The 19,588-nt window shown below is 42.5% G+C and overlaps 1 protein-coding gene across 7 annotated transcripts in view; it reads right to left on the bottom strand.

Moving 5' to 3' along the window:
* Positions 1–328: 328 nt before the first annotated feature.
* Positions 329–19,588, bottom strand: part of LOC147020189 (HMG box-containing protein 1-like) — a 111,506-nt gene continuing 92,246 nt past the window's right edge. For 3 of the 7 annotated variants that reach the window (XM_085895307.1, XM_085895310.1, XM_085895311.1), the window contains 3 exons: positions 17,357–17,498; positions 2,292–2,308; positions 329–1,997 (listed from right to left, as the gene is read on the bottom strand). In XM_085895307.1, the coding sequence (XP_085751433.1) occupies positions 1,865–1,997; positions 2,292–2,308; positions 17,357–17,498 (292 nt within the window). In that variant the 3' untranslated portion in view covers positions 329–1,864. Of the gene's footprint in view, positions 2,309–17,356; positions 17,499–19,588 lie in introns of those variants that run through there. The other 4 variants (XM_085895309.1, XR_015061690.1, XM_085895308.1 and 1 more) reach the window with 4 other exon arrangements.

Below are 19,588 nucleotides of genomic sequence, written 5' to 3'. Positions count from 1 at the left end.
AAAAGCTGTCATTAGTCTAGTGCTAATTGACATGCCTGACTTTGCTTCACTGAGGATGCTGTTCTTTGGAAGGGAAATAAAGCCAGCTGCTGACTGCTGGCATTCATGGTGGATGTTAAAGATCACATGACATCTTTGAAAGAAGTAGGCTGAATTCCAAACAAACATCCTGGTATGCAGGGTACACAGCATCAGTGGCATAGCTATGGTCCCAGAAATGATGCAAACTGGCATTCAAATGCTGCACAGCACAAAACAATTAATTAATGCTGGAAGTAGTGACAAACAGCAACTTTTAATTTCCACCACAAAAGACTCAGAAACAATAGAACTAAGAGATCTTTATTCAAAGTGCTGTTATAATTCATGGAATACGTAAAATTTATAGAAGTCTGGTGCATCAGAAAGAGCAAGAAAGGAGGAAATAATTGAAAGCAACTTGAAAGACAAATGCACAAACACGTGCTCAGGCACCGATAGACAGACAGACAGACAAACAGGCACGCACATGGACGCACACAGATAAAAAGACATGCACACCCATGTGGACAGGCACGAGAGTGGCCGCACACAGACGCGCGCGCACGCACGCACGCACGCACACGCACACACACACACACACACACACACACACACACACACACACACACACCTTTTTCCTTTTCCATTATATGGTGAAAGCACCATGCAATACTACAAGGTTAACAGAATCACGCCGTTGAAGGTGCTATATCTTGCATATAGGCTGATCCAAGTTCACAATAATGAGTCTCTATAAAGTGCAAAGACCTTTGGCATAAAAAGCCGAAGAAAAACGCAGCAATGGGATTGGCTTTATATTCCGAGTCCCTTGTCTTTTCTACAAAGCGATGACACTGCTCACACAAAAGTATGCAGCCCAACATGAATAATATACTGAGAACTCTGGCAGCAATCGCCCTGGTTTAAAATAAAAGGAACTCCAAAAAAAAAAAAGATCAACCACAAGGTTGGGGGCATCCCTTGTGCCACCGAGATCAATGTCGAACATGCTGAGGCTATGGGATGAGTATTGCAGCCTTCATCAAAAGACAAAAAAACAAAATAAACATTCAATCCAACAACCTGTGATACCAGATTGAGGTTTCCTGCGATTGCAGATTGGTGTAATTTCAGGAAATATAATTTCAAGAGTCCACAATTGGGTTTGACAAGGGACCAGGCGATTATAGATATGAGGTATATTTACAAGACGCCTTCCGCAGTGCTTTTCTCGATTGGAATGGCTAGCTCTAAAGAGACTAAAGACGAAGATGACTGGCATTATTACCATAAGTGAGAGAGGACAACGGTATCATTGCAGAATTGGTGAGCAACAAGACGATCACTAAATCACACAAAACATAATACTGAGTAGTATCGGTGGTATTTGCAAATGATATCTAATGCTTTGTTGTTGTTTTTTTGACTGCCATGATAGGATTAAGCAAGATTCTGCAACAATACTTAAGGGGGGGGGGGGGTTAAAACAAATCAACTATTCAGTATGGACGAGGAAAAAAAAAGAATATATATATGTAAAATCGTATATATGATTCGTAGCATACAAGTAGCTTGTAGGCAATAGATTTGAAAGTGGAAAGCAAAGTTCCAAGCAAAATAAGTATTACAGATATAAACAATAAGCATCTTGTAAGATAAATTTATCACCTGTATCAACATGAAAAAAATATATATACATATACATTATTATATATTTTTTAAGTCCTGCTAAACGTAACAAAGTTTCCAAGCTGATAGATCAGTTATGCTTTGAAAATCAACTTCATAGTTATCATAAATTTAAATCTTAATAATCTAAAATACTTTTCAAAATTATAAATGCTCAATTGTGAAAGTAAATCAACAACAAAACAAAACAAAACAAGGCACTATGTATATACCAAAGAATCTCGGACAACTTCAGAGTTAGGCAAAGATAAGGCAATACCGTATTCTCTTGGACGTTAGCACCGAACCTGAAAGTACAAAGAGCACACACAAGGCACCAACCAGGCTTCATCAGGCACTTGATGGGGAGTATAGGCATCATCGACATAGAAGGCAATTTCATTCACTAACCAAATGCTCCAGAATCCATGACTCTACATGAAGAGGTCCACTATTTGCTGATTAGCAACAAGGCGAATGATTTTTTTTTTTTTAAAGAAAAGTTTTCATTAACGTGCAACACGTCCGATACGAGATGATGGTTTGGAAAAGGAAAACGAGAGTAGAAACAGCCTTGGGCACGTTCTCTTGAAGATGTTCACCTTTCTTGATGGCTCGCCTGAAAAACAACCAAAGAAAAGACATACAAACTCACAACGATCTGGATGTGGATCCCTCTTCATCAAATTGAACATCAACATTGATGTTGAAATGACTGCAATCTCCAATCATGTAATACGAACGTAGGAATTTACAAAGTGATCACGTGATGAGACTTGCAAACACTTATAAGTTAAAATCGAGTACAATTTCAGCAAATGAATTTCAATAATCATTCCAGCAACAGCTCTTTTCATGTCTACGTGGCTCAAAAACCACTACATAGTGTTACGATACTCAGCAATAAAGCTACGTCCCAACTTAACTGAACGTTCCTTATCAACTTGACCTTCTGCATGTTCCAGAACATAGTGAGCTGAAGCAGAACAAAAGCAAAGTCTCTTGTCTACGTAGTTAGGGAATCAAGTCTGTTCCAGTCTGTCCAGATAACAGATATATATTTGACACTCTTCCATCTGCAGAAGGGGATTATCAAACTGCTTTTTCACTTTTTATCATAAGATAAAGCATACCCATTGCCTGGGGCCTTCATCATTTTCTTTGAAACTCCAAACATATGACTGACTAAAGTTTTATGTTAAATATTCTGCAGAGAAAACAAAATAAAGTAAATAATACAGACTATAAATGTTTAGAGTATATTTAAAACAATGCAAGACAGGTGATCACATGTAAAACCATAAGTAGATAAAAGGATTGAAATTTTTTTTTTTTTTAGAAACATGGTACAGGCTAAAGTTGCAACCTGCAGTCGATGGAGCCCATGAAAGACAGAACCACCCATAGCAAATAAGCAGTGTCAGCTGCTACACTGTGGCCTGCTGGTCAACCAGCTAACTTTCCCTTTTATTTTTTAAGCAATGCCAGCCCATCATTTGGGAATAAATCAATGGACACATTTCTGGCTCACTAGCCTGAGGAGACTACTCTTAAAAAAAAAGAAAAAAGTTTGCAACAAAGCTGAAGGTGTGAACCTCATTGTCCCATGGTCAAAGCACAGTCCAAAAAAGTTTGACAAATGAGTGTACTCATAATATCCTTCTGCCCGAAAGCTGCAGCACATGGACAAACACATACATCCATCCCAGACCACAGGGCGAGAATGCAGACAAAAACAAATACGTACATCCATCCCAGCCTAAAAGGCTAGTTTTATATATATATATATATATATATATATATATATATATATATATATATATATATATATATATATATATATTTTATATAGGGTGTCATCTTAGGGTGGCTTTAAAATAAATAAACAATGCATTGTCATACAATAAATGAGGTCCACTGTAATTACATCAGCACCTTATTTTTTTTCTTCAATAAAAAACAAAATTTTAATAAAGTAGTGGACATGCAGTTTGGTGCCACAGCCAAAGTACACAGTCGAACAACGCTTCTCAAACTAAAATGGCACTCGGTAGAGTGAGTGCATACCTCTGCCAGGCTGAGCAGTTTAAGTGTTGTATCCAACTAATAGGACGGATCGGGTTCCGGATCTCAACCAAAATCGAACAAGTAGCGGTACATTCAAAGTATACTGCCCATGCCAAATAAATAAATTACAAATCCTCCAGTGCGTGACATTGCGGGTGCCTTTGGCACCTGGCGATGCCACTGTGCAACACCTGGAGACAGAATTGGGAGGGAGCTGCGTACAACAATTGATCGATTGATTAATTGCATCATGAAAATAAATAATAATCGTTAAATAATTAATTTCTTAATCAATTCGCTAATAGCATACCAAAACCACCACCGTTTCATCCGAATCTGTAACTTTTTGAAAATAAAGTAATTAATCCAAAAATGAATAATTAATCAAACAATTGATTAATCAATAAACCAAAAATACCCTTTATCCCCAAACCACTTGTTCACTGTCATGTCCAAATATCAGCTTCCTCACTCAAACATGTGCCTGAGATATTGCTCAGATGAAAAAGAAAATAATTAATTAATTAATTAATCAATAACAATTAAGCAATTCATCAATGAATTGATTAATCAAAAAATAAAAAATATCATTTTTGCCAAAGCACATCTTCACTTTTGTCCCCAAATTTCAGCTAACAGCTCAAAGGATGGCTGAGATATCGTCCGGACAAACAAACAAGAAAACGAGGAGAGTAAAAACTGAGTACTCCCTTCCTTCGACGCCCGCCGATGACATCATGCATCACATGGATATGGAATTGGGAAGGAGCGGTGTACTATTAGCTTGTTCTTTTCACCTAACCAACTCATCTACCAAGTTTCGTCCAAATACATCCATAATTTTTTTTAAAGATATTGTGTTATATATCGGTTTTGGCAAAATCACTCAATGGTGAAGAATCACTGAGGAAACTAGATGGTATTCATAGAATACTTACCTCCCACAGTCTTGAGGACGTGGTGCGAGGCAATTCTTCTGGAGGTAAGGCAAATTTATAATTACCAAAATTAAATTAAAATAAAATAGGGACTGTATTGGAGTCATCAGAAGGAACCCAAACAAGCAAAAAGCAAAGATGAAGTCATCAGGAGGAACCTGGATAGGGCTTGGGTTTCAGCTGCTGCTCCTCTACCCACAAACCAATCCACGCACAGCCAAGTGAGACTTTTTCAAACAAACAAACAAAAAAATCAAAAAGAATGCAGATTCAAAAAAATTTAACAATTCTGGCTGCCAGACCATGCGTCTGATCAGGTTGAAATTTAAAACATACTAGATGACCCGTGAACCTGTTGGGTTCCCGTTGTGACAGCGGTTGATGACAAAAATCATTTCAAGAAAAAAAAAATAGATAGCTCCAGTGAACTACACCGCTGAGGTTGTTTGCATTGATCAAATACTCCCGAAGAGTACTTGACTGAATCGGGAATTGATTTTTTTCATAATTTTTTTTGTTGTCCGATTTGAATGAAACTTGATACTGCACACCGCAGGCGAATGGTGAGCAAGATGGGCCTAAAATGTTTGTTCTATCGTGTACCGTTTTGGCTGTATTTTGGGAACATACATATATACAAGATGAGAGTTTTAGTAATATATAGATATTTCCCCATCACCACGAGATCATAATTTAGAAGTTTCATGTCGATTGATAGAGCGGTTAAAAAGATAATTATAAAAATATTTTCCTTCAATACAATATGGCTGCCAAACCATGTGACCTATCAATTATTCAAACACCTTGGTATCCCCAAGGCTTGCGGAGCATTGTGTGAAGTGCTTCGATCTGTCCTACCATTCTGGAGAGGATTATTTTTAAAGGCTTAAGGGTAAATCCAAGATGGCTGCCAAACCATGCATGTTACCTTTGACATCATAGGTGGGGAACTTTTTGTTCCTCATGGATAGGCAGTCATACCTGTAAAGTTTCTCCTCAATGTGTTCAGCTGTTTCGGAGAAGAATATTTTGAAGGTTAAAAAACAACATATGACTGCCGAACGACGTGACTGATGACGTCATAATTTTTTCTGTTGACCAATTGACCCCGAGATGACCCTCAATTTTCACACAGATTGGATGTAGCGTTCTATGTATGCAATTATGACATCATAATGAAGGCACCTATGATATTCTTTAAAAATGGGGGAAAAAAAATCACACATTCCCCATGGGGGAGTATTTGCAATGTGCCGAGTTTCAATTTTTAACATGGAGCAGTTTCAGTTACAGGGGTCCAACGTTTCTCCTCTTTTCCAAAACGTGGCTGCCGTACAACATGGCCTATGACGTCATAATTATCATCAAAATATTCCACACGAGTAGTCGCACCCATGGTGAAAATTTTGTATCAATCCGACAAGAGGTTCCAGAGAAAAGGGAATAATAAAATGCAGACACGTACGTACGAAAGTACGCACGTACGGGACTGATCGCTTAATCCCGCTTTTTGCTTCGCGAGCGTGGGCCAATTAAAAAAAATTCGGATCCGGATCCACATCATCACCAAAATTAAATAAATTCGACCTTTTCACACACCCAACCTGTCCAACCAGGTTTTGTCCAAATCAGTCTACAACTTTTTGGAGATATCCCGCTCAGTAATACATACAGACAAACAGACGGGTGAAACCATAACCTCCATCCACCTTCGGTGGCAGACGTAATGTGCACATGCATCGTAACTCACAGGGCCAGAATTCAGTCAAAGAATAACTGTAAACCACTCATCTTAGGAGAAATAAAGCACTCATATTTTTCATTAAAAGGTTTACAAAAATGCAAACATTTAAACAGACCTTGGGACATGCACTTTGACCGCGGAGCCAAAGTACACGGCACAACAAGCCTGTCCCATGAGCATAGACATGCACGACAGCCTGAAGCCTGAAGCCTGAAGCACACGGTCAATTAAACAGATGCATTCTCATCCAAAGGGCCAGAATGAATGGGCATACGGGAACCTGGGGTCCACTGGCCATCCTCGGACAAAGTGGATTCCCCTCACGAGTTGAGCTGATGAGCTGTACACTTCATGACATAACTATCAAAGAGTCCCTCTTCACTGGAGTGGTGACCATAAATCCTTGTCTTACATCAGAGATTGCTGCAGAGACTGATGATGGGTGCCTTCCTAGGATCGACCCTCTTTGGGAATCCATTACACAGTTTACGAGGAAATGAGCAGACGGGAAATAAGATGTTTACAGTTAAAAAGGCGCTACCAGCTTAAGGTGCAGTTTGCAGTCGGCGGAGCCTGTGAAAGAACCACCCTCGCAAACAAGCAGTGTCAACCGCTACATTGCGGCATGCAGGTCAATCAGAGAAATTACATTTAGCAATGCCAGCCCATCACTTGGGGATCAATCAATGGACATTTTTCTGGCTCACTGGCCATCACAAGCATCGATATGGTTACTTTTGAGAGTTGAGCTGGCACTGCTCGTTTGTAGTAGGCCGTTCTGTGTCATTCACATGCTCTACCCACCGCAGACTGCAACTTCTTTTTAGTCTTACCAGTAAGTATCACACGTGACACGTCACTTCGCTGATGGGAATATTAAGAGAAAAGGTGGAGCGAGAGAGAGAGAGAGAGAGAGAGAGAGAGAGAGAGAGAGAGAGAGAGAGAGAGAGAGAGAGAGAGAGAGAGAGAGAGAGAGAGAGAGAGAGAGAGAGAGAGAGAGAGAGAGAGAGAGAGAGAGAGAGAGAGAGAGAGAGAGAGAGAGAGAGAGAGAGAGAGAGAGAGAGAGAGAGAGAGAGAGAGAGAGAGAGAGAGAGAGAGAGAGAGAGAGAGAGAGAGAGAGAGAGAGAGAGAGAGAGAGAGAGAGAGAGACAGAGACAGAGAGCTTGGGGGGGGGGGGGGAGGTGTTGGTTCATATGCAGCCTATGGTTGCGAGTTGCATCATTTTCTGGAAGCATGGCTGTGCTGCTTTTGAAATTTCCCGATATTTCATAATCAGCTGATGCTGGTGATGATATTTCCCGTGAGGAGTAAGTTGATACTCATTTTTCCGACTTCGGAAGGAGGACAGCCCGAGTCAACCCACCAGGAGGACAAGGGCTCAAACTCAAGACCCTAATATCTAAAGCCAGCCACCTAAACAGTTAAGCCAACACCAGGTTTACCCCTCAGTTAAAATGCAGCATTTGTCATCCTCCCTGACCTTGCACCGGCCCACTCACCTCAGACTCACTCCCACCCAATATCAATCCTCACCCCTGTCCCTTCTCTCTCTCTTGTGCTCCAACGAAGAGTTAAATGCACAAAATGTCAGCTTCTCCTTCCTTCTCACAGCATTTGGCATATCTCAGTCAACATCCTGTTGATTTCATCGATTGAACATTCAAAATAGGTTGCATCAAAGCTACAAAGAACAAGTGTTGAAATGGTGAAAAAGATGCAAGATTATGTTTGGATTTATAGTCAAAAACATACTTCCAGCTTAACATGCAGTCTGCAGTCAATGGAGCCTGTGAAAGACAAAGCACTGCCCACAACTTATACTTTGCAATGCCAGCACACCACTTCAGGATCAGTGGTGGGCTGGCTTTTTTGTTTTTTTTTGTATACATTGTCGAGGCTCGCATGAGAGCGAACACGCAACGCACAACAAGAGGGGCAGGAGAGGGAAGGACAAAACAGTGGGGAACAGAGACATTATGAGATCTGTGGAAGGGAGAGGGATGGGGCGGGGAACACGGGGAATACAAGATGGACATTACAGGGACTTTCAGGAAGGAAAGCAGGGAATTTGAAGGAGGTGGGTTTGGGGTGGATTAATGGGGGTAGAAAAGTTCAAGATTTTGGATGGGGGATGATAAGAGGTGGTGGTGAACAGCTGTTTTGAAAGCCTGGAGGGAAGAATGGGATTGAACAGAGTGAGGGAGTATATTCCAAAGGTGGGAAAAAGAGGAATGGAAGAATGAAGGTGAGCAGTGGTTCGTGATTTTGGTAGTTCTACCAGAAGGGGGTTGCTGACGGACATTGAGCGCCCTGCGGAAATATGGAGGGGGGGACATATCGCAAACAGAGCGGGAGGGGCGAGACCGGAGAGGGTACGGTAGAAGACAGAAAGACCACCGACCTGTCTGCGGTGAGAGAGTGAGAGGCCCAAAAACTCAGCCTCATTGCGGGAGATACCAATGATCCGAAATGCCTTGGTTTCCACAGCATGAAGCCGAGAAAGTTAAGAGGCAGGAGCACCAGCCCAGAGGGGAGAGCAGTACTCCATCAGGCTGTGAACAAAATCTTTGTAAGTGGTCAGGAGCTCAGGTGAGCCGAGGAAGGACTTTGCACGACGGAGGATTCCCAGTCGGCGACTGGCTTTGGAGGCGAGGTTTGAAATGTGACTTTCCCAGGAAAGATCATGGCAGATCGTGAGACCCAGAAACTTGAATGAAAGGACTTCTTCAAGAGGATTGTTGAGAAAGTCGATGGAGGGGTTTTCCAAACGGTCCTTTCGGAGAGACATAGGCATTGCTAAAAAAAAATCCAATTGGCTGGTTGATTTGTGGACCGCAGTGTGCATGCGGTTTTGCAGTCCTGTGCTTTTCACAGAGTCCACCCACTGCAGAATGCATCTCAATGCAGAAGTACCTTATTAACTCAAAAAATCCAATTTCCCAGCTGCCAAAATCCTCAAACTGTGTAATGGATTCCCAAATAAGGTGGATGTGTGACCAGCACCCCTGTTGGTCAGAAACCTTTCAGCTTTTGCTGGTGTAAGATACGGGTCCATGGTCACCATTTGAGACCAACTCCACACATCACACACCTACACACAAATAAATCAAACAATAATCTCCAATAATTCTAAAAATGGATCAATTTCTACAAATGGTGCTCACAAACAATTAGTATCCAAATTTGTTTTTGGTCAAATCTTGCGACAACACAGAAAGTCAATATCCAAATGGTTTATAAACCGCCCAGTCAAGTTCATCACAATGCATCGGGAATGGGAATGGGTGCAAATAGTTAGAGAGCTCGCTGAGCTTCATTCTCAAATTTGCGCCCAAAAGGTTTGTTGATCTCATTGGCCAGTGATGACCATCCGATTTATAAAAAGTGATTTCTTAAGTGCGGCTTTCTTGGGGTTAAGGATTATTTGATCCTTCAAGTAGACCCTTCTAGCCCTTCCAATCTAAACATCGCGCCCAAACTGCCCCTTCGGTATTTGGACACATAGTGTGAGATGTGTTTTAATTACATTTGTTAAGAAGTTTTAATCCCTGGGGTTAATAGATAAGAAAGGGCTAATTAAGGGTTCATTAAGAGTTCAATCTCAAATTGGCACCCAACACCCGTTCTGATCTCATAAGATTGCTTCACCCACCCACTAACTAAATTCATCACTTAAGAACGATTTTTGTCTGGGGTTTATGAACAAGAATACAAATACAAATTTGTATTCATCTGGAATACAAATTACAACCACATTCCGAATGCCTGGTTCCATTGCGTTGTCTTCATTGACAACCGTTTAATGAACGTAGAATACGCTCCGGAGGCGTAGTTATAAATTAGGAAATAGATGAGAAAATATAAATTTTTGGGACAGGGTTAAAATTTTTCACTTTTTTGAGATCCACTTCTACCAGCACAGGTAGCATTTTCCGGACCGACCTTGACAACGAGATGATTCGCAAACTGAGAAATCCTCCACTCATCCGGTATATGCTTAAAGTTTATATGAACTTCGCCGGTGTATCACCGTTGTGATGTTGATAGGGCATATGATGAATATACGAACCAAACTCTTGAGGGCACTCAGGGACCAACACCTCAGTTCTGGATGATGTATGTGAAGCTTGTCGAACTCTACCGTATCGTTGACCACGCATGGCGTGAAAATGACGTTGAGCTATTCACCATGGCACTCACTGAGAAGACCGATTTGTTTTTCGCCATGAACCGGCAGAACTACGCGAGATGGATGGCCAAATACTGTTTGGATCTCATGAATATAGAAATTACGCATCCAGGATTGACCAACATACTGAACGCTGGAGCGTTCTCGGTTAGAAGGACCAACAACGAGTTTGCACGCCTTCCAGTTGACCTCACATTAGAGCAGACAGTCAATGCAGATGCAGCATCGAGGATGACTGGATTCACATCGGCGACAAACAACTACACTGCGCGCGTTCGTTGGCGTGTCACGAAGGGCAGTCGTGCAGCAATAGCAAGTGAGGCCTTAAGCCTGTATCTCACTGGGCTGCGACAGCTCGCGACAGGTTGGAGACACAAAATAGCGATAATTTTCACTTGGAATCACACTGAATTTATTTTTGCGTACGTCTCACGAATATCTCACATTTGCGTATGTCTCGCGTCATTGAGAACAAATTGCGATATAATTACGAAACTCTCAGGGGTCCCAGGACAGATTATCATTTTTTTTTCTCCAATCAGTCACAATTTAGTTTCATAGGTCGCCAATCCCTCAGAAAGTTGCCACACATTTGTCGCACTTTCTGACTCACGGAAACTAAATTGAGAAGGGTTCGAGACCGGTTCGAGACAACCGCGACGATTCTGCGACTATTTTGAGAGAAAATTTGTTGCACGAATTTTTTGAACATGTTCAAAATTCAAGCGACACCAGAGCGACGTCCTGTGACTCACGCGAGGAAATTGAGAACCACCGCGGACGTTGAGACATTTTGGAGAATCCCTTTCGCATTTTGTCGCGAGCTGTCGCAGCCCAGTGAGATACAGGCTTTAGCTATGGCCGGACTGGTACATCATAGCGACACTCAAATGCAACTCGGTCCATCGAGAATCAAACGTGACAACGAGGATCTCAAGCGAAACACCTCAAGCATTGTCTCGTCGGTAAATCCATTCGCCATCGATACCGATGCGCCGCTAATCAATACCAGCACAGGGAACAGTGTCCCCGTTGCCATCAAGAATTCTCTGCTCAGTGTACCGCAGGAAGGTCGCAGGATGCATGAGAAATTCGTTCACGAATGCCTTGATGATCCAACATGCTTTGAGCGACCTATTACCCACAACAAACTTTTGACATTCGCGAAACAGTGCGTAACCAACCGACGTGCCCCACAGAACTCAAAGGAGGCAGAACTGAAATGTACAAGCCAGTTACTCGGAAGACTAGCCTTCATCGCGGCTAAGGCCCAAGTGGACCTTGAATTCCTCTTCACATTTCCACTCACACCTGTGCCGCTGTCTATGTGTAAGCGCGATGGTTCAATGGTGCATACAGCAAAGAGCGCCCTTTTCGACAAGCTGGAGAAAACAGTACCTGATCACGGCCATCCGACTGATGTGAAGGTACATCTGATAGATGGAAATTTTCTCCTTCACTGCCTACCACCAAACCTACCCCCGACTTACGGTGGTCTGTCACGGGGTATCCTCGTTGCAGCCTTATCCCACCAGTCAAAACGTATGGACATAGTGTTTGACACTTACGAGGAACCTTCTATTAAAGACTGCGAACGGGAAAGACAAGGAGCCTAAGAGCAACGTTACGTTATCTGTGGCCCAGACCAGATAAGACCGAAGAACATTGAGAAAGCTCTGAAATCGAGTTCCTTCAAGAGAGGTCTACCGGAATTCATGATGGATGACTGGGCTGGGGAGCAGTACTGACACATTCTGGAAGGAAGAATCGTTTTCCTCGGTGTCAACGGTAAATGTGCCAAGTTTTCTGTCGTGAATGGTGGAGTGCAGAAAGAATTTATTCAAGATCTGTTCTGTAATCACCCAGAGGCAGACACGAGATTGTGCTTCCATTTGACAGTGGCTGACCTTGATTGTCAAGATGGCGACATTGTAGTACGTGCCTTGGACACCGACATGCTGGCGATTCTCCTTCACCATGTTCATCGATTTACATGTACAATTTGGATGGAAGTTGGGATGTCCGGTAAGGATAAATAATCGATGCGACGTGAACGTTACAAATGCAGCAGCGCAAATCGGTCCGGATGTGTGCGCAGCTCTGCCTGGCCTGCATGCATTCACGGGATGTGACTACACATCAGCATTCGCAAGGAAAGGGAAGAAACGGCCGTATGATACAATGTGTGCCCACGACAAGTTCATTCAGGGTTTTACATCCCCCAGCTACAAAGAGCCGGACGATGAAATGTTTGTGTCCTCGAGGAGTTCGTCTGTCTCATGTACGGTGCGAAAAAGACCACGACGCTGAACAACTACCGATTCGATGTTGTCAATGGCACGTATAACCGCAAATCGAATTCCATGCGATCGTTCGACAAACTGAAGAGCATTGAAGGCAGTGGGATCCCGCCTTGCTCAGCTGAGTTGCGGCCACATAGTGTAGTCTCTGATATGACTGGTTTTGTGGTTACAATGTGGGGCAGTTCCCACCTGGCTACCATACCGAAATCTCCAACTGTGGGATGGGAAATCATTGATGGTCACTATCGAGTCATCTGGTTTGATGGACAGCAACTGCCCCAGGTGCTTGTTCCAGAAATACCAGTTGAAATGGACGCTGACGGTAATCCGTCCAGAACGGATGATCTGATGATCGATTCATCATCTGAAGGTGAAGCAAGAAGTGATGATGATGATGATGATGATGATGATAATTCTGAAGGGTGAATGAGCCAAAATACCTGAAATCTCAAGCTTGTTTAGGTGGGCCGAGATCCTCAAAGTTATTTTTACTTTGTAATGGTCAGTCATTTTTATTCGTTATAGTCTCTGATATGTAGCACGTTTAGTTTTTGATAACCTATCATATTATTCGTATAGCTTGCTCTGATTCAGAGAACAGTTCAGAAGTGGAGTCGAGACACACATCTGGAGTTTGTTTAAAAAATGCATCTGTTCGTGTACCAGACGTAGAAATGCATCTGTTCGTGTACCAGACGTAGAAATGCATCTGTTCGTGTACCAGACGTAGAAATGCATCTGTTCGCGTACCAGATGTAGAAATGCATCTGTTCGTGTACCAGACGTAGAAATGCATCTGTTCGTGTACCAGACGTAGAAATGCATCTGTTCGTGTACCAGACGTAGAAATGCATCCGTTCGTGTACCAGACGTAGAAATGCATCTGTTCGTGTACCAGACGTAGAAATGCATCAGTTCGTGTACCAGACGTAGAAATGCATCCGTTCGTGTACCAGACGTAAAAATGCATCTGTTCGTGTACCAGACGTAAAAATGCATCTGTTCGTGTACCAGACGTAGAAATGCATCTGTTCGTGTACCAGACGTAGAAATGCATCTGTTCGTGTACCAGACGTAAAAATGCATCTGTTCGTGTACCAGACGTAGAAATGCATCTGTTCGTGTACCAGACGTAAAAATGCATCTGTTCGTGTACCAGACGTAGAAATGCATCTGTTCGTGTACCAGACGTAGAAATGCATCTGTTCGTGTACCAGACGTAGAAATGCATCCGTTCGTGTACCAGACGTAGAAATGCATCTGTTCGTGTACCAGACGTAAAAATGCATCTGTTCGTGTACCAGACGTAAAAATGCATCTGTTCGTGTACCAGACGTAGAAATGCATCCGTTCGTGTACCAGACGTAGAAATGCATCTGTTCGTGTACCAGACGTAAAAATGCATCTGTTCGTGTACCAGACGTAAAAATGCATCTGTTCGTGTACCAGACGTAGAAATGCATCTGTTCGTGTACCAGACGTAGAAATGCATCTGTTCGCGTACCAGACGTAGAAATGCATCTGTTCGTGTACCAGACGTAGAAATGCATCTGTTCGTGTACCAGACGTAGAAATGCATCTGTTCGTGTACCAGACGTAGAAATGCATCTGTTCGTGTACCAGACGTAGAAATGCATCTGTTCGTGTACCAGACGTAGAAATGCATCTGTTCGCGTACCAGACGTAGAAATGCATCTGTTCGCGTACCAGACGTAGAAATGCATCTGTTCGTGTACCAGACGTAGAAATGCATCTGTTCGTGTACCAGACGTAGAAATGCATCTGTTCGTGTACCAGACGTAGAAATGCATCTGTTCGCGTACCAGACATAGAAATGCATCTGTTCGTGTACCAGACGTAGAAATGCATCTGTTCGTGTACCAGACGTAGAAATGCATCTGTTCGTGTACCAGACGTAGAAATGCATCCGTTCGTGTACCAGACGTAGAAATGCATCTGTTCGTGTACCAGACGTAAAAATGCATCTGTTCGTGTACCAGACGTAAAAATGCATCTGTTCGTGTACCAGACGTAGAAATGCATCTGTTCGCGTACCAGACGTAGAAATGCATCTGTTCGCGTACCAGACGTAGAAATGCATCTGTTCGCGTACCAGACGTAGAAATGCATCTGTTCGCGTACCAGACGTAGAAATGCATCTGTTCGTGTACCAGACGTAGAAATGCATCTGTTCGTGTACCAGACGTAGAAATGCATCTGTTCGTGTACCAGACGTAGAAATGCATCCGTTCGTGTACCAGACGTAGAAATGCATCTGTTCGTGTACCAGACGTAGAAATGCATCTGTTCGCGTACCAGACGTAGAAATGCATCTGTTCGTGTACCAGACGTAGAAATGCATCTGTTCGTGTACCAGACGTAGAAATGCATCTGTTCGTGTACCAGACGTAGAAATGCATCTGTTCGTGTACCAGACGTAGAAATGCATCTGTTCGTGTACCAGACGTAGAAATGCATCTGTTCGTGTACCAAACGTAAAAATGCATCTGTTCGTGTACCAGACGTAGAAATGCATTTGTTCGTGTACCAGACGTAGAAATGCATCTGTTCGTGTACCAGACGTAGAAATGCATCTGCTCGTGTACCAGACGTAGAAATGCATCTGTTCGTGTACCAGACGTAGAAATGCATCTGTTCGTGTACCAGACGTAAAAATGCATCTGTTTGTGAACCAGACGTAGAAATGCATCTGTTTGTGAACCAGACGTAGACCCATCTTCGAGCACATTCGACAGATTTCTTATATCATTCTTTGTTTACGGCATTCTCATGTCATCACCCTCTGACTGGTAGCACAGGGACGATATTTTGTCGTAACCTAATAAAACTCATCATCACAGTGATAGTGCATCGTATAGTCACCCTCTTCACTTTCAATTTCCTTATGCTATGTTCATTTTTCGACCCCCAATGTGTTGAATTGTCGCCCGGTTATCACAACATGGCCCGTCAGTGTATATCAAATCGATTTCACTGGCAATGTTGTGTGTTCATCTTGCCTTTATATCACTTGCGTTTGATGATCATCGTGCTAGATATATTACAATACACATTAGAATTACCATAGACTACACCCGCGTCATCGCTTTTTTTTCATTATCTCAATGTGCCCTCTGCCTCTCGTGTTTCCTTCTCTGGCTATGTGAAGACCCTTGCACCCTTAAGACCATTCTCAGCCGTAAACCCCAGACAAAAATCGTTCTTAAGTGATGAATTTAGTTGGTGGATGGGTAAAGAAATCTTATGAGATCAGAATGGGTATTGGGCGCCAATTTGAGATTGAACTCTTAATGAACCCTTAATTAGCCCTTTCTTATCAGTTAACCCCAGGTGTTAAAACTTCTTAACAAATGTAATTAAAACACATCTCACATTATGTGTCCAAATACCGAAGGGCTAGTTTGGGCGCGATGTTCAGATTGGGAGGGCTAGAAGGGTCGACTTGAAGGATCAAATAATCCTGAACCCCAACAAATCCGCACTTGAGAAATCACTTTTTATAAATCGGATGGTCATCACTGGCCAATGAGATCAACAAACCTTTTGGGCGCAAATTTGAGAATGAAGCTCAGCCAGCTCTCCAACTAAAAACGTTTCCTCGGCTTCTGCGCCATGTTGATGAATAGAAAAATGAGACGTCTCAAAGGAGGAGGCAAAAGAAAGCTTAAAATAAATTCATAACAAACTGGAAGGGCACTCAGTGGAGTGCATACCTCCGCCGTGCAATGCCTGATCCACGAGAACATATCGGGTCCAATACGTTTTTGAGATATCATGTTGTATCACCGTTTTTGGCCCGATCTCTCACGGGTGAAGAATCACCTAGAAAAATAAATAATTATCGTATCCAGATCCGGATTCGGATCTTCATCGAAATTGAATCAGTTCTTTCTTGTCACACCCCCAACGTGTCCACCAAGTTTCGTCCGGATCCGTCCACAACTTTTTGATATATCGTGCTATATATCATTTTTGGCCCCATCTCTCAATGGTGAAAAACACTTCAAAAATTCTAGTAGTCGGATCCGGATCTTCATAAAAAAATCGAATCAGTTCGTCCTTGTCACACACCCAATCTGTTCACAAAAATTTCATCCGAATCCGTCCACAACTTTTTGAGACATCCTGCACAAACAAATATAAAACAGAAAGGGGTGAAAACATAACCTCCTTCACCTTCGATGACGGAGGTAATAACTGGTACATTTGCAAAATGGCGGCAGATTAAAATAAAAACAATCAATTACATCAGCAACGGAACGTACACAACAAAATTCAAATCTCAACACAAAGTGCAAACGACACAATTTTTTTGGTCCGTGTGTGTAATATATAGAGGATTGCCTGTTTGTTGAAAAGTGCACAGGAAGAGTTTTCGATGAAAGTGCTCATGGCAGAAACCCACCGAGTTGGTTCGTTTCCGTTTCCAACAATCAGGGTTAAGCCGTTTCTGCTCCATGGCCAAAGCCTTGGCTTCCTGCTCATAGACAGACTTCTCCTCGTAACGCATGCGCTTCCACCGATCCCCGAGCATCACGCTGATAGCCCTTCAAATACAAATCAGTGAGTAAGCAGAGAGAAATGTCACCTGGGGGCCGCTGCATGTGTGGCAAGTCCAGCAGCACAACATCATTCTTTCCATGTTCTTGCACAATGTTTAATTAATACTTCCGAGAGTATGGTAAAATCGTTCCCATATTGGAACGAATCGCCAAACTCCAACATTGCGGGCAACTTCTTGTAATTGCCATAATATCTATGGGCTAGGTAGAGAGCAGCTCAGAGGGCGAAACACCATACCACCTGACTCGAATGTTTACCCGCTTGCCTTCCTCGGTTCCATAAAACCTTAACCAACTGCAATAAATCCAAATTCAATAACGGTGTTTGTGTAACATAAAATAAAGTAACGTGCAATACAGGATTGAAGCACGTGATCTCCGCTTATGTACAACAAACGGTAATTTCTCATTTGGCAAAGTGAGTGCTCCACTCAATGGAAACACATCTACAGATATTATCCATCCATTGGGACCATACTCTGTGCAGAGCGTTGGTGCTGCCTTAGCAGTCTCCTTGGCTATTGGGCACAATACTGGAAGGGTCGCCACTCCGGCACAGGATACCAGCAAGCTGGCGCTCATTTTGCTGACCTCTGAAGGACGACAGGCAGAGTCAACCCCACCTGGTGTTAATTCAACTGAAAAGTGGGATTTGAACTCAGGATCCTAGGATTCCAAGCCCACCACCCTAACCATTAAGTCAAGACCAGGCATACAGATATTATGAATTGTTCAAATTTTTTTAAAAAAACAAGGCATTTTAAAAGGATAACAACTGAAATCAGTTTGAATCACACATTTCATGCAAATTATATTTGAGAAATGCAATATCTCTCCGCCACTGCCTGATCACTGATACACAGTTGCCGACGAAGTGTTAGTTCCACCGGTATTTCTTGTTGGAGTTGATCAATATAACCTGAATTGTGCTGAACAAATTGCATTTTGTTGGTTTGTGCACGAAACAAATTGTGAAGGTGATAATGCATCGGATGGCACAGTGTATAGGCTTGAGGTCGATGGACGTAGCATGGGGGTGGGGGGAAAAGGGACATGCCCGTCCGTGATGATCCACAAAGTCGCGATTCATTTTTCATCGGTCTTTGCGAGTTGTGGAAAGCACCACGTGGATTTTTCAAGACCATAATTAGAAAATTATTGTTAAGAGCGAGGGAGAACGATTCTCGGCTTGTTGGAATGATTGGTCCTGCAGCGTGGGTGGGATCAAGGTGTAGAAAAGTGAATTTTTTTGGTCGAACATATCAGACAAATGGGGATATTTCACAATCAGCTTTGACGCTGATGGAAGGTTATGAAAGTAACTGAGCATACAACTCAGTGCCCCTTTTAAGAAATTCTCTCAAGCATCTGCGCAAAAAAATAAGATACTTCGTCACATTGACATTCATTTCTAATCAGTGGATGATAGCTTTGTCTGGGAAAATCTTGATTGATGTCGGAAAGGTCGTTGACTATTTGTAATGATATTAATAGCTTGCATTACAACATGCCAGTAGAGATGTAAAAGTAACTGAGTCATATTTTCTGCTCCACCAAGAGTCGAGGAGAGAGAAAGTTGAGCATTCCAGCTGAGACGGATAATGGCGAAGCATTTAAGATGGAATGCCAATCGCCCAACTCGAGACAATCCGTAAGGGAACTCTCACAATTATAATTGGCCAACATGAGAAGCCACAGCTACCGCACTTCATGAGCACTTGAATACGTTAAGTTATATTGGAAGCAGACTCGGTGGCGTAATGGTTAGAGCGTCTGCTCTGAGTTTGGGAGGTCATCGATTTGAACCTTGGGCAAGGCACACCAAAGACTTTAAATATGGCATGTTCTACTTCCTTATTGGATGTTCAGCATTTACAAAAGGAGAGAGCACGGACAAAACGATAAGCACAGGCTTGATGGGCCTAATGGCCTGCTTCTGTGATGTGTTGAAGTTCCTATTAAGGGAACTCTTTCTTCTTGTCATTAATAATTATTATTAATTATTATAATTATATTGCACTGGCAGGATAACCTCGAGGTACACACACAAACCTGTCTGCTGTCTAACTGAGTTT

Source organism: Eptatretus burgeri, chromosome 9 (genome assembly GCF_056783735.1).
Source record: "Eptatretus burgeri isolate ZD-2024b chromosome 9, Ebu_testis_v1, whole genome shotgun sequence".
NCBI lineage: Eukaryota > Metazoa > Chordata > Myxini > Myxiniformes > Myxinidae > Eptatretus > Eptatretus burgeri.
This window is presented reverse-complemented; position numbering and strand designations above follow the sequence as displayed.